The sequence below is a fragment of the Merops nubicus genome, unplaced genomic scaffold, assembly GCF_000691845.1.
Source record: "Merops nubicus isolate BGI_N331 unplaced genomic scaffold, ASM69184v1 scaffold10145, whole genome shotgun sequence".
Lineage (NCBI taxonomy): Eukaryota > Metazoa > Chordata > Aves > Coraciiformes > Meropidae > Merops > Merops nubicus.
Window position 1 is genome coordinate 41,635 of NW_008610255.1, and position 15,825 is coordinate 57,459.

Consider the following 15,825-nt stretch of genomic DNA (forward strand, 5'->3'; position numbering starts at 1 on the left):
GTACTTTTTTCCCCATCTATAGCCAGAACTGCCCTGCAGGCTGTGCTGGGCCATCCTGAGCTGCAGTGGTAGGTGCTGCAGGAGGCAGAGCTGGGCTGCAGCAGGGATCCAGCAGGATGTGGTGGGTCTGTCCCTGGTGCAGCTCTGGCTGACACAGCCTGAACAAACAGCAGCTCTGTGCTGAGTGCTGCTGCGGCTGCCTCTAACTGAGCAGCAGGGCCCTGGTACTCCAGGGGTGGGGCACCAGTGGTCTAGGCACTGCTGACTTGCCAGAGAGAGAGAAGAGTGGCCGGAGGAGTATCAGGAGCTCCTAGATTCTCCTGATTTCCAATCTAATGGCCTGTCTTAGTTTAGGTGGTATTTAGCATTTCTCTTGCCCAACAGGAATGAGCTCCCTCTTTTTTACCAAAGGCCAGTCTAAAAGCAGACCAGATGCCAGGCTGGGTGTGCAGACTTATCAAAACAGACTGGCACCAAACCTGCACAGGTCTGCAGTGGGATGTGGGTGCCTGTTTTACGTCGTGATGTGTATATCCCACATCCTTCAATTTTAAAACTCAGCCCATCTTAGAGCATGGGACCTGACTGGGGTGCATAGCTACAGAGAGGAAAGAAGGGTAGAAACTGCCGTTCTCACTTTAAAGTGTAAAAGAGGAGAAAGTAGGAGAGACCAGGACGCCCGTCACACCCCTGACACTGTTCTGTTTGGTGAACAGGTGGGGAGTTCAGAGAGGACGTGCTGGTGAACCTCCCCGAGGCACGGCGGGAGAACAGCTCTCCAGGCACCAGCGACTGCCCCTGCCCCGCCTGGGCCCCCGCAGCCCTGCACCCGCCCCGGGGCAGCAGCCAGCAGCCACGGGCTGCCTCCCTGTCTACAGCCCCAGCTTCGGAGCCCCTCGCCTCCAGCCACGGACCTTCTATCTATGCAGAAAACCTCCTGGACCCTTTTGTGTTCCCCGCACACAGTGGAAGGTTAACGCCAAGGACTCCTCACAGCGTGGCCGTCACCCCGCCCAGCACCCCTCAGGCCAAGCGGCGGCACAAGCTGAAGCCCCCACGGACTCCTCCTCCCCCTTGCCGGAAGGTTTTTCAGCTGCTACCTAACTTTCCAACCCTCACGAGGAGCAAGTCCCACGAATCACAGTTGGGAAACAGGATAGATGAAGTTCCTCCTATAAAGTAAGCACTGGTGGGCTGTGTTCACACCGAAGGGCACGCAGTGCTCCAGCTCTGACTTGTAAGAGCAGGCCCCAGTTGCCTTGGCATGGTTTCATGGTGGTCTGAGAATCTGTAGCAGTGGGGTACTCCAAGATAACCACAAACCCTGCTTGTGAATAGTGTACTTTACTGGAAATTTATTTGAATCTATCTGGAATGGCACCTGCCGGAGAGGTTGGGATGGCTGCTGCTATTAAAGGGCTTCATCCAATATTTCTCAAGCATCTATCTGCCAGTTCCATGTACTACAATTCTTTTCTCTCCTTAAATCTTCCTCACAGTTTAGGTGGCTGGTGCGCTTCAGTGTTTTTATCTTAAGATGTATTTAGCTGCTGGTGTGAGCTTTAGAACACATTTATTACTGTATAGACAACTAAAGCTCCATAGCAAGAGAAATGGTCTTAGACTACACTTAAGTTGGACTGACCCAGTCTTTGAGAGATCCTTTTTTTGTGTAGGCAGGATGGAAGATTTTAATCTAACATTTCAACAGTAGTTGAAACTAGGAAAGAAATGTGCCTTCCAAGGACTCTGGCTACCCCTAAACATCACAGAGTCTTAGGTCACCATCCAAATTCTGTAGCAGGCACTGGGTCATTACAACTTATCCTAACTCTTCGACCATCTGGAAGAATTCAAAGAGCATGTTCTACTCAGGACCTTTTTGCCAGAACTGCACTTTTATGTAAGGGAAAGTAGCTCAGCTCAGAATGGAGGTGAGATTTTGGGTGTGAGTATTAACAGCAAAGGACTGTGCTTTTCATGCTGCAGTACTGTGCTCACGTCTGTGGCCAGGGCACGGCTCTGTTCTGAAATTCAGTGGTAAGGACCTGGTCCTGCTGTGATCCAGGTCCTGCCGATTAAGTGGGACAGGAATTGTGTTGGTTCAGGCACTTCCCTGGAGCCTGGCAGCTGACTGAGCTGCTCAGCCCCAGTCACACTTCTCCCCTGCCAGCCAAAATCCAGGAGCACTCTCGTACCCGCCGCTCGCGGGCTGGGGCTGGAGCTCTGCCCAGCAGACTGCCCTTTGCAGGCAGGAAAATGCTGGCTATGCAGCGTTCAGGAGCCTGTGCAAAACCAGGGATGTTTGTAAACCTGACATCAAACGCTTCAGGAAAGAGTTTCTGCTCTAGCAAAGTGTGTATCCTGTCACATGAACAGGAATGTCTAAAACAAATCTGTTTTTTTTCTCTCTAGGTTCGGTAAGAGATTTTTACAGGGCTGTCTCCGTTTCGTTGCTGAGAGAGAAGAACCTGTCCTTGTCAGCCATCTGCAGATCATCCCTCTGCAACCTCTGGAGGTCCTCAATAGGCCCTTCTAGCCCAGAGTTTCTGTTAACTTTAACAGGAGCTTGGCATACTGGAGAACTGCAGGATGTTTACATCATCTTTTTAGTATCTGGTATTTCTTCAGATGGCAAAAGCAAGGAGAAGGAATACTGATGTTTAAAGGGTTAAATCAAGGGCTCTGGGTGTAATTGCTTGTCTGTGACTTCAGACAGCTGTCATTGATACCTCTTGGTACTAGAAATAATTTAATATATAACCGTTTAGTATCTTTAGATATTAATTGCCAAGTATTTCTGTAATGAAATTAGACAGTTGCATGCAACCTTTGAGAAAAGCTTCAGCACGTGCTTAAATGTGGAATTTCTTCTGCTGCTGCTGAGCAGTACTCGGGGGTTTAATGGCTTACAGGACTTGTGTTTTAACCCAGTAACCTACCAGTGCCATTTAGTGTTTCAGCTGTCCTGATGTGACTCTGTGCATCCCTCTCAGACACAGCCTCAGACCTTGGAAGCTCATGCAGAGAGATATGGGCCTCTTGGAAAGTGTCTCACCTTTTTGTAAGGGCACTTACAAAGGGACATTATAGCACCATGTGTTTATCTAATGCCCTTTAAAGCAAAAATCCCAGGAATTACTTTCAGAAATTAAAAAGCATAGAAAGAAAATTGTAAAATGAAAATGCAAGCAGAAATCTGACCATCTCTCTGGGGAGAGTGGTAGGAGTTATGCAATAAATAAAACGAGCATTTAGAATAAGTTCAAACAAATAAAGAATGTTGGTGCTTCCATGCATCTAGCCATATTGTCTGTTTTAAAACCTATACTGTTGGCTCTTTTAAATCCCATTCAGTTCCAAACATTTTTATACTTATTAGGACTCATCAGTAAGGATTTCTCCATCTTAACTGTTGTATTATGATTAATTCAGATGACTGTGTGTTTGGCTGGCCACACTAGATCAGCAATACTCCTTGGAAAAGCAAGTAGTCATTCCAACCTATTCTGAGATGCTGGAGACCACAAATGCCTTTAAAAGTTCATTGGAATAATGATAAAAAAGAATGTGGTGCCATCTAGGGTCAAATAGAGAGAGTGGCTTTTTGTAAGCATTGGCAGTGTCCTGCCTCAAAGCTGGGTTGAAGCTTGCAAATTTGAGTTTTCCACAGGTTTGCAGCATGGCTCTAGAGCTCATTCAGGAAATATCCCAGAGCCTTAGTACTTGAGTTTTTAGGAAGTTATGTGGTATAACCACCAGAGTGCTGGGCTGGCATTCTGGAGTCCAGGTCTCCCTTTCTGCACTTACAGCTAGCTAAGTGATCTCATATAAATGTTTTTATTCTTCTGGGTCACACTGTCCCTGTCCATAAAGTGAAGATAATAATCTGCAGTGTGAGAGAATATTCTGAAGTCTACTGACACTGTATGGAAATGGGGTGATGGTGTTTGTGTTACACTGATTGGGATTGGGACCTAATCAGGTGGACTTCTCAAATCCTGAGATGTAAAACATAACCATTTAACAAAAAGAAAGATGAATTATGTTTCCACCACCAAATCTTATCTTCCATGTGGAAACAAATCAAGGAGTGGTATCTCCTAGTAGCTTTACAGCAGAAGGCAAACCAATCTCAGCTACAGACAGTGCCATGGCCACTAGTCCATGACAGCTGTCCCTTTGTTTCTGTCTAGTCTGGTAAGCATCCCTGTGAGTAATGCTGCCCTAAAACATCCTCTTGTTCTCCATCAGAGCTCTCCCAAGGATCCCCTCAGACGGTACGAAGAGACTTTGGCTTAGCTGTCACACACAGGTAGGTGACACGCCCTGGGAGCCACCGAGGACACAGAGAGGGCTCAGACCAGCAGAGTGTCCTCTTTAGTGTGTTTGTAGCACTCCTGACTCTGAGATAGTTGAAGCTGGGTCAGGTTGCCACGTTCAGCCTTCACTATGTATTTCAGCTTAGTTTCTTTTTAATATATGCACTTGAAATCCTTTTTAGAGAGGCAATAACTGGTGACTGCGTCACGACCAGCGCAGCGGTGGGGCTGGGCTGGCAGCACCAGTGCCTCCCTGAAACACTTCCACTGCTGCAGAACCAGGGGGCTGCTCCTTCCTCCCTGGGGGCAAAGAGCATATATTGCCCTTTTCCTCCCCTGTAGCTTCCTGCATCCCCCCTTCCCAAATCCAAACCAAAAGGGGATCAGCCAGGTCTAATGCCAACCAAACGCCTCCATTCAATGTTCTGGTAGAAGGGGCACCCTCCCACCACCACTCACCCACCACTGCTTGGGCCACAGTCCCACAGGGATGTTCAGGTGGGTGTAACCTGGCACCACGTGACGTGTCCTGCTGCCCTGAGCAGGGGCACCAGCAGCTGACCTGCCCCTGGACTGTGTGCTGGCAGCTCCCTTTCAGAGACCTTGCTTCTTTCAGGAGGTGAAGCCAAATTCCAGGTTGGTTTTTATGAAAAGAGGTGATGCTCTGTCACTTGGGTATCTTTGGCTGCATGAGGCTTCAGATCTGTAATTGCTGAGCTGCAGCTTTGAGGACCTTCTAGAGCTGTGTGTTCATGCACACCCTGCCTCCTTGTCAGAGACACCTCTGAGCACTTCTCAGCCCTCTTCCAAGAGTGTGGAGCTATCAAGAGGCCAGTGGAGCAGGTGCCAGCCTTCTTTCAGTTGCTTTTGATCAGAAAAGTGAGAAGTCTTCTCCACAACACTGTTTGCCCTTTTCAGAAAGAACTAAAGAAGTGCAGCCTGTCTGTCACTACCCACAAATGTTACTTTTCCTTTAGACACTAGTTAACATCAGTTTTCCCCCAATCTCTACTTAGGTTCTCTACAAAGTCTTGGTTATCTCAGATTTGCCAAGTCTGTCAGAAGAGCATGATGTTCGGGGTGAAGTGTAAGTACTGCAGGTGAGCACAGGATGATGTTTTTCAGAACTTTGATTCATTAAGGTTTGCCAGTAACACCTATCTCGTGATGTGATGCACTCTTAGCAGCAGCACCATGTTTTCAGTCAGCTTCTGAACTGGCAAAGAGATGCTTTGGCATAACTTACACTTTAGGCTGGCAGCCTGACACATGGATGAACTAAATATATTTCCCTGCCACAGGCTTCCTACCTGATCACAGGCACCTTGTAGTGGGAGCTGGATACCTAAATAACAGCAAGGATTTTAGTTTTTCTTCTGTCTGGGTTGTTAGTCCAGAGCACTGGGATTTTAGTGCTTCACTGTCACTGGATGAGAGCCAGTGAAGGTAACTATATTAAAAATAAATCAGATGCTAAGATATGTATATGGGTTTCATTAGCCTAATGACAGGGGTAATGGGATTCTTCATGTGAATGCCTGCTGCTCTGGGGCCCGGAGCATTCCAGAGCTCCCTCTGAGATTAGCATAAGAATTACAAATTAAGGGTAGGCTCCTCTTTTTGGGAGAGAACAAGTTGCTATTTAACGTGTAATGTTTCTCTTTCAGATTAAAATGTCACAACAAATGTACTAAAGAGGCACCTGCTTGTAGAATATCATTAGTTCCCAGTAAGTAATCTACAAATTCTTGTCATTTCAATGCAACTGATGGTATCAAAGAATAAAAAGACTGATTAAAGCTTTTTTCCTCCCTTCTCCAACCTTTTTTTTAGTAACAAAAATAAGAAGAACAGAGTCTGTCCCTTCTGATATCAATAATCCAGTAGACAGACCAACAGAACCACAATTTGGAACTCTTCCCAAAGCACTAACTAAAAAGGTACATGGTGGCTGAAGTGAGTTTTGTGTCTGTAAGTCACTCTACAGTAAGGAGAGGTGGCAGCAGAATCTTGCTGGTTGGAGCAAGAATGGCACCTTGAGCTTTCACTTGGCAAGGAGACTTTGATATGTGACATTTTTTCCTTGTAAAACACAGGCTGTGCACAGCTCCAGCTACCAACTCACTTAGAAAAAGGAGGCTGTGGTCGAGGCTGTGCTGTGGTTGGCAGATTTGCTTTCTCTGCTGTTCAGTAAACTGAGGGGAATTCTTTCTTTCTTTTTACTGTTTCCTCACCAGTGACTTTCCTTGCTTTGCAGGAGCATCCACCAGCAATAAATCACCTGGACTCTAGCAGTAATCCTTCTTCTACAACCTCATCCACACCATCTTCTCCAGCACCTTTCCAGTCTTCCAACCCTCCCAGTGCAACACCTCCCCCAAACCCATCTCCCATGGGCCAGAGGGATGGACGATTTAACTTCCCAGGTAAACCTGCCTCTTCCAGGAGAGCTCTGCCAAGATCAGAAAGGCCTCTGTGCCAGCAGAGGCTGCCCAAGACATCATAGGTAGATGCAGGTTTCTGAATCCATGGTTGTGTCTTAAGCAAGGTGTGAGTGTGTATCTTGCTGTCTGATAAAAGAACACGGTCTGTTCTTACAAGTTTTTAGGTGGTATCAGTGAGATACCTTTCCAGGAGACAGATTATTGAGGAATGTTGGCAACTTTCTTAGATGATTTGATCTTTCTGGTTTCTCCTTTTTTGAAAAGGACTAAAAAAAAATACTGTTCTTTCTCCTCCCTTCTCTCATGGCATTGTAAAATGCATGCTGCCTGCTCCCTTTGGTCACCAGTGGCTTTAAATCACAAGTTAATTGCTAGGACAAAACATAAAAATGAGAACTGGAATGAATGACTTTACCAGTGCCTTCCCAAAGATAACCAACAACAACACTCATTGTAAACCACTGCCATACACATGTGGTGGGGAAGAATTTACCCAACATATTTTACAGATTAAGAACCCAAATGGGCAGTCTGTACCAAAGTTGATAGAGGCAAGAATCTCTGACAAGGGCAAAGATTTACCTAGTGAGAATAAATTGAATTCCTTTGATCTGGAAATGAAGTCACGTGCTGCTCAATAGCTGCTACCTCTAGCCTTCAAAATTTTGTATCAAGCTTCTGATCTGTGAGTGAAAGTTGCTATTTTAGCCCACTCAAAAGAAGCAGAAGCAGTTTAGTACAAGGATTTTACTGCAGCTACTTGGTGTTAGGGCATTCTGCTCAAATTCACTGAAATAAAAAAAACATGCTTGCAGATGGCTCATGAGCTTCAGCTTCTCTGGGGGCACCTCTGGAAAGCTGAAGACCTGAGAGAGCATTGGAGCAGCAGCCTCACATGGGCCTGCCTTTTAGCATCCCTGGGCTCCCTAAATTGGCTTCTGCCACTTGAAGTCTGAATGTGTGTTTTCCCACCAGGCTGTTTGCTCACTGGTAACAGAGCTTTCACTTGAGAAGTGTCAGCTGTCACAGTCTGCCAAAAATGCATGTGCTGCAATTCACTCCTTCAAGCAGGCTGATAATCTACTAATCTGTTTCCCAGCAGTGAGCTGGGACTAATTCATTAAATGCATATGGGGCACTTACTGATGCCCCTCTAACCTGTTTTGTGTTTTGTTTCATGTTTTGTTTGTTTGTTTGTTTTTCTCCTGGTAATTATTTTTGCTGTTCTTTGAAAAAACAAAAAAAAAATTAAAAAGCTGCCTACTACATTCAGCATAGACAACAATTTATCTTCCCAGGTGAGTTGATGGTTTTAATTCTACTAACCAGCTTCTGCTCCCAAAAAGTGACTTGTTCGTAAACTTCTGCATGCTGCCTAAGAACAATAATACTGCTTTAAAAAAAAAGGCATCTAAAACAATTCAAACTTTCTCTTAGAATATAATTCAGGCCTCTCTCTCCTAATATGAGATAGTGATGCCATTTACGTACTAGGTTGGATTTGCATAGAAAAACTTTTCTCAGTCAACTGGTCATAAACCCTTAGAAACAGCTTGCTTGTTTCCAAAGTGAGAATTGATGATGTAGGATGCCAGCTACAGAGTATTTATTCTGAAATATGGAAGGATTTGCAACCCAAGCTGAATTTCCTGTGTACTGGTGACACGGGGCAGACGAGGTGACCAGTGTTACGCATTGCACTAAATTCAGACATTCTAGTTCTGTGAGGATTTAACTATTTCTGACTGTCCCAGGCAACCTGAAAGGTGTGTGGGCAGTTCACAGACCAGGACTGCCCTTGGGGGGCATTACAGATAAGTGGGGGAATGGGAAGAAGACTGGGCTTGGTTGGTACACAGGCATGTGTGCAGCAGGGAAGAGGAGCAGAGTTGTACATGGATAGAAGGTCAGACTGTCTGTGGCTGAGATTACTTTATAATTCCTGAATAAGAATCAAATAACCAGTATTGCAATGTTAAAGCTTCCAATCTATAAGAAATTTAGAGAGTGTAAAATGTGCATCATGAATATTTCTACTTTCCCAGAAATTCCCAGCCCTGCACATACAGCCCAGCCTGCAGAGGCAGCTGCAGACACTAAGTAAGTAGCGGTTTAAATTCTTTAATTTGCATGATGTTTCCCTGGTAATCATCAGATCCATCTGAAAGCACCCTGTTAGGACCAAAACTGAACTTGCCACCTGAGAATAATTTCTGAGGGTGATTTTAGTCAGCAAGGGTGATACTGGTGTTCCCAGTTTTATAAAGCTGAATATGGTACTTTCTGTAAGTGGGACAGTAAGAACTCCATGCCCATGGTTTTGTGTGCATTCCCAAGATCAGAAACGTCTGATGAAACAGAAGTTAGAGTTTTACAGTTAAAAGAGCGTGGCACACTTAGCTGCAAGCAAACAACTTTCTAAGGATCTGCATTCTAGGGTGTGCAGGTTTTTAGCCTGTGTTGCCAGCTCTCAGTTACTGGGTTCCAGCGGCGGGGCCGGGAGTGGCCAGGACTGGAAGCTGTGGTGGTGACACAGCCATGCCACTGCCCAATCAATTCCTGCCACTTTCATCGAAAATCACGTTGAAGTCTTGTCCCTCATTTGCTAAAGTAAGCTTAGAAAGTCCTTCTCTGGCAAGTGGAGCAGTTTTTCTGACCTGCTCTTGAGGCAGTCAGGCTCTGGGCTCTGTCTGTCTCTTCCCGCCCGCGTGGCTGGCGCCGCCGCCGCGGTTTCACCCCCCTGGGTCTGAGACCCCCTCTCACTGTCAACCTGTCTTCTCTCGCCAGTGCCGACCCCCAGCCGGACGCAGAGCGAGTGGAGTGTGAGGCAGAGGTAGGTTTTCTGGTTTGCCCTTTTGCACAGCCAGAGATGCCACGTTGGAAGTGCAGAAGCCGTGGCTCGGGAATCGGGAGCCCAGACTAGCTGTGACTGGCCTCAGCTCCACTGGACTCTGCACTGCAGAGATCTCAGCTGAAAACTCAGTTTCTGTAGCTAGGCTGAAACAATGAAATACTTGTAACAGGACTTAACTTCTTCTGCTCAGGCTAAAATGGTATTTTTCAAACTTCTGGCTTGCTCAGTTTGGCACAGCTGTTTTTATGTTAGAAGATCTGCAGGGCTGATGCTGGAGCTGCAAGGTCTAAATGCTCTGCAGACCTCAAATCTGCACGGAATGCACGTGCAGGTACTACCTGCCAGTGGTCATCACCTCCTGGCAGATCCTGCAAAGCAAAGGCTGTAAGCACGGGCTTATGTTCTGTGTAGGAGAGCCTTTCACACCTCCTCACAGGAGTCTGTGACTGTGGTGGTGCCTAAGCACATGTTCAGTTTGTACTGTGAACTCTGAGCTGGGTTTCTGTAGGGGTGAGTATATCTGCAGAGACAGAATTGATGACTTCAGAAATGTCTGGATTTTGGAAAAGGCTGTGGAATTTTGGAGCACTTCTCTCTAACAGGAGAATTTTAGTAATCTCAAAACCCCCTACATTTATTGGAAGAACAAAGGGGTTCTTGACCTTTCCTTTTAGAATGCCCTGTAGCCTTTTGCCTCACACTGAAGACCAAACCCTGAGTGATGCTGAGTGCCAGTAGTTAGTGCTGGTTTTACAAATTCTCCTCTCTATGGGGTAAAGCCTTTCTTGTCTTCCCCTGCATGAACTGACACACGGAAGGTGTTTGGGTTTTTGTAGCCTTCCGAGATGACTCTGCCCTGTGAGGAGTATTTCTAGAGCTGCAGTCATACACAAAGAGCCGAGCCCCTGGAGTTCTCTCAGAGCAGCCTTTGCCGCATCTGCCCCTCAGGTGGGACCCTCACCATGTTTCCCTTCTCTTTTTGTGAACAGCTGGAAGAACCAGAGACTAATAAATCAGAACCTGAAGATGATGAGGATGAGGTGGAGGATTTGCCCAACAGGCGGCCGCACTTGCAAGGGATGATTTACCGCAAGCCCAGCCAGACCAGCGTCTACCTGCAGGAGTGGGACATTCCCTTTGAACAGATTGAACTGGGAGACCCTATTGGCCAAGGACGATGGGGGAAGGTTTACAAGGGAAAGTGGCACGGGGAGGTGGCCATCAGGCTCCTGGAGATCGACGGGAACAATCAGGATCACCTCAAGCTCTTTAAAAAGGAGGTGATGAACTACAGGCAGACCCGGCATGAGAACGTGGTACTTTTCATGGGAGCATGCATGAACCCTCCTCATTTAGCAATCATTACCAGGTGAGGACAGTGGTATTTTTTAATATATTCATATTATATAAATAGATAATATTTATTTTATACATACAAAAATAAACCTCTCACTGCAGTCAGGAGGAGGCAGGCATAAATGCAGTCTGTGTAGCTGGGGGTTTGGGGTACTAGGGTTTTCTCCTTTTAGGGAACATGAATTATTTTTTGGCAGTTTTAGTTTTATTTTTGAATTCTTAAATAATAAAATTCAAAAAGCAGGAGGAAAAAAAAAATTCTGGAACAGGCTGTTCCTCTGCCATCTACTTCCAGATGGTTCCAGTTCAGCAAAGTGACAATAAACCCATGTGTGAGGCTGATCATGTAACAGTTCTCTCTTCCTTTTTATTCCTCTTAGGGACACTTGCTGACTAGGCAAAAACGTTACTGTTAACTCCTCTCTTCTGTTTTCAGTCTTTAATTGAGACGAGGATCACTTAGGCCTAAGCAGGAGCTTTTTGGGATGTTCATATGCAGGCTGAATGTAAGTAAGGGCAAGGACGTGCCGTTATCACAGCCTGGCAAGGAGGTGCTTGGGCATTTCTAATTGCCAGTTCCAAGAGGAGTTTCCTGCTCAAACGACCAGTAGCACCAGCAGCAGAAGCTGGTTCTCAGAATTTGAAAATCTGACTTCAGATGTCGGAGCAGTGCAGCAACAATGGGGGCTCTGAAGAAACACAGAAGTATTTGTTGTGTGCCCATGAGCACGCTGTAACAATAAATCCCCTGTGCTTGTGCACACCCACACAAATGTAAATCAGTTGGGTCCTTAAAGTTCTACGAAGTGGCACTTCTCAGCTGTGGGAGAGGGCCAGGGTTCTGCCAACATGATAAGAAAACCAAATGAACATCCACTTTTACATTTCAATTTCCCTCCAATATTTGAAAGACTTTTATAAGGACTGTTGTTCCTCTTTTCTGTAGCTTCTGCAAAGGAAGAACGCTTCACTCCTTTGTAAGGGACCCCAAGATATCCCTGGATATTAACAAGACCAGGCAGATAGCACAGGAGATCATTAAGGTAAGGGCGCGTGGAGCTAACGAGACACCCAGGTCCTGGGCAGTGCCTCAGCAGGAGCTCAGGGGCTGCAGAGGCTCCCTAAGTGTCAGTGGCCCAACGGGGGGGCTGCAGCAGGAGATCCTCAGAGCTGGCTGGAACAGTGCTCATTTGGTGGGCAGTAAGCTAGGGGGCTGTAAGGAGACCTGGAGACCTCTCGCTTGTCAGGGAGGGGCTGGGGAGGGAGAATTCAGATAAAGGGCACAAGGAAGGAAGGTGTGCAGGGCAGGTGTCCTCCCCCTCCTGCCTCTTCAGTACTACCTGCAGCTAAGTGAATGCTTGCTGAGTAGACCCCACTTTCTGCCAGGTTTGCACACTGTTTCTGTGCTTGCTTTCAATACGTCTCAACTGAAGAAGCTTTTCTAGAACTGCTGTTTTCTGGCAGAAATATCCTGTGAACTTAGCAAGCAAACTTGTGTCAGTTGTTCATTGTTCTGACACAGACTTCTTCAGAATTGAGAGTTCCACAGCCACATAATGCTTCAACTAAGAGTATCCCCTGTGCAGAGGGTGAAGAGCAGCTCCAAGGCTGAGCAGTGAACTAAGGTCTGCTCCCTGCAGACTCCCCTTGTGCCCTTCCTGCAGAAGCCCCACAGCTGCTGTGTCCCCACTTACAGTTAATCATTTATGCTGGATAACGAGAGCAAAGCCCTATGGGAAAGCAAAGCATGCCCAGAGTTAGAGGTTTGTAAGTAACAAAAAAATCCCATGTACATCTCTGCATGTGTTTCCCAGGGCATGGGGTATCTTCACGCAAAGGGGATTGTACATAAGGACCTGAAATCCAAGAATGTTTTCTATGACAATGGGAAAGTTGTGATCACTGACTTTGGATTATTTGGAATTTCGGGTGTGGTTCAGGAAGGAAGGTAAGTGGAGGTTTCAGTGTTTGATCCACTTATAGGATGACCAAGTAGGGGAATGTTTTGGTGCATTACACAGCACAGGTGAGGAATGTTGCTTTAGTACACACACAGTTTTGGAATATGCACTATTTCTTTGGTTTCTTTTTTTTTTAAGCAGAATTCTTTCTACAGTTCCTGTAGCACATTGTTAGGAAGTTATGTATGGACTAAGGCTCAGAACACAGAAGAAACTAAACTTTAAGTCCAAGAATGAGCTGGGGAGTCAGGCTAAACACATGCATATGTTTTAATATGTCGAGAAAATGATAAAGGAAATATCAGCTAAACATTTGACTAAATAAAGTCAAGGCATTAGGGGAAGCCCAGATGTGGTCCACAGGCTGCTTCTTGGTTGAAGCAGTCGTGTTTCAGTACTGCCTCTTTCTTTTGAACTCAGGAGGGAGAATGAACTGAAGCTGCCTCATGACTGGTTATGCTACCTGGCCCCTGAGATTGTTCGTGAGATGGCCCCTGGGAAAGATGAAGACAAGCTGCCTTTCTCCAAAGCTGCAGATATCTATGCCTTTGGGTAAGAGAGGAACACCTGAGAGTATCACAGGAGCTTGATAATTGAGATTTGTTACAGACCTGAGCTTTGTGGGTCAGTGACCCCTCCTCACAGACTCAGGATTCTAGCTGGGATGCATTTTTCTCACCCACTGCAAAAATCGGGGGCAGGAGGTGCGTGGGCTGGGAGGGATTTGCTGCACAGCCTCACAGACCTTCCAGAGCTTATCTGAAGGGATTGGAACAGTGTCAGGGTTTGCATCTTTCTCTTAAGAGCACGTAAAGGCTCAGTTTGTCTGTTGATGTTGGCAGGACTGTGTGGTATGAGCTCCAAGCAAGAGAATGGCCTTTCAAGAACCAGCCTGCAGAGGCACTCATCTGGCAGATTGGAAGTGGCGAAGGAGTGAAACAAGTCCTTGCAACTGTTAGTTTGGGGAAGGAGGTCAACGTAAGTACCTCAGTTGTAGGAAATCTTCCATATAGCTATTTATCAGGAAAAGAGGAAGCTGCTTAAAGAAAGGGATTTCTTTTACTCATATTACAACTCTAAAGATAAAGAGCAGGAGAGAGAACAGATCAGCATGGGGCACCAGCTCAGGGACTCGAGGCTGTGCCCATAGCTGTCGCAGGGGAGTGGACATCCAGGGGTGCACAGGATGCTGCTGGGCTGCAGGAGTGCCCAAGACCTCTGTTAAACAGGATCCCTGGCTGGGCTCGGGCAGCGTGCTGTCTGTCACTTGGTCTGCACAGCTGACCTGTGAGCTAAGTGGAGATAATGAGCCACAAACACCCTTTGCAGGAAATTCTCTCAGCGTGCTGGTCATTTGATCTCGGTGAGAGACCCAGCTTCACTGTCCTCATGGATATGCTTGAAAAACTGCCAAAACTGAATCGTCGGCTCTCGCACCCAGGGCATTTCTGGAAGTCTGCTGAGTGAGTATTTGCTCCTGTTAAGAACATTTATGTCACTTAGAATGTGCTAACTGATTGCTTCTGTGCTTTATTTTGCCTCCCTGGCGGCTGTCCAGCCTCTGATGGGACAGTAACCACGTGCTGTTCTGCTTTTCTGGGTGCTAGGAAATGATGCAATTAAGCTTGTGTGCTTCAGACAGTCAGCTTCCTGCTTTAAGAGATCCACCTCCCTCCAGGAGATGAGTTACCCACTTTGTGTTTGGTTCCTGAGAGTATCTACCACCAGAATTGGAAAGGGCCCACACTAACCCCAAGGTGATTAGAATTTCCCTCATAATGGTACTGACTGTAAAAGGGAAGGTCCAAAGAATGTGCCACCACTTCCCTTTGAAATGGAACTGTCAGATTTTAGAAGAGTCTCAGTCCATAGCCTTCATGTGGGAGCGTATGGGACAAACATCCCCACACACACACTCCACTTTGCAGAAGAGTGTCCAGTTTGCACAGCCAGATAAAGAAATGCAGCCCTGGTCCAGACTGGGAAAAAATTACTTCTGGGGAAAAGCCAAAGTAGGTGGCAATCACACCTCAAGGGATTTAGAAATGCTGAAAATGCAGCAACCTGACAGCTAGGACTGAATGTTTGGACTAATCTCTGAGTTAGAGTTACGTCGAGGTCTGGACCAAGGAAAGGTGAATCATGAGAAGCCACCATAAATCCTTGTCAGATCGTAATACTTTCAAAGTTAGTTTCTGTGTTGCAGCTGGGGAAGAAAGGTCTCCTATGGTCAAGCAGCTGTCACCTGTCAGAACTGGAAGAGGTCCCTCAACCCCTCTGACTGCACGTCCCACAATACCTGTTACTACAGACCAGAGCAGAGTGTAAAACTCACTGCAGTTCAGGCTGGATGAGCGTAGAGCCACAAGGCCCAAAACCTTCAGCCTCCCCTCTCACAAATCAGCTGCCACTCAGAGGACGGTTCCCACTTCCACTTCTAGGGGAAGCAAAGCAGGTACAACTCCTGGAGCCAAGCAGCAGAACCCCCACCCCGAGCAGTTCTGTGTCCGACACCCCCGCTGCCACCCCGCGTAGCTCCCCCGGGCTCCAGTGCCCAGGCTGGGCCCAGCCCCGGGGCAGGACAGGCCAGGAGGCCTCAGGAACACCCCGAGGGTTTGTTAGGCAGAGGTCACATCTTGGTGACCTCAGCGTTTGTAAATTCTGGGGGCGATCAGATGTGTTTGTGACCAGTGCCCATCTACCACGTACTTTGCTCAGCATTTATTTTAATCTCCTAAACCTCTAGTATTTACTTTCTCTTTTTTCTCTCTTTATGGATATATTTTTTCTATCCCTTTCTCTCCCATAACCCTTCATAACCTTTGTGCAATACCTTCTAACTAACTGAAGCTCCTGTTTGCTCATATACGCTTGGACTCGATGATCTT

At 46.6% G+C, this 15,825-nt stretch overlaps 1 protein-coding gene across 1 annotated transcript in view; it reads left to right on the forward strand.

Moving 5' to 3' along the window:
* KSR1 (kinase suppressor of ras 1) overlaps positions 1-14,404 on the forward strand; it is a 15,819-nt gene extending 1,415 nt beyond the window's left edge. Inside the window, exons 2-16 of the mRNA XM_008940850.1 lie at positions 717-1,179; positions 2,416-2,420; positions 4,255-4,315; positions 5,339-5,422; positions 5,990-6,051; positions 6,156-6,262; positions 6,580-6,748; positions 8,023-8,064; positions 9,554-9,588; positions 10,610-10,989; positions 11,923-12,019; positions 12,791-12,924; positions 13,358-13,489; positions 13,780-13,915; positions 14,267-14,404. Of these exons, the coding sequence (XP_008939098.1) occupies positions 717-1,179; positions 2,416-2,420; positions 4,255-4,315; positions 5,339-5,422; positions 5,990-6,051; positions 6,156-6,262; positions 6,580-6,748; positions 8,023-8,064; positions 9,554-9,588; positions 10,610-10,989; positions 11,923-12,019; positions 12,791-12,924; positions 13,358-13,489; positions 13,780-13,915; positions 14,267-14,404 (2,045 nt within the window). The remainder of the gene's footprint in view (positions 1-716; positions 1,180-2,415; positions 2,421-4,254; positions 4,316-5,338; positions 5,423-5,989; positions 6,052-6,155; positions 6,263-6,579; positions 6,749-8,022; positions 8,065-9,553; positions 9,589-10,609; positions 10,990-11,922; positions 12,020-12,790; positions 12,925-13,357; positions 13,490-13,779; positions 13,916-14,266) is intronic.
* The last annotated feature ends 1,421 nt before the right edge of the window (positions 14,405-15,825 follow it).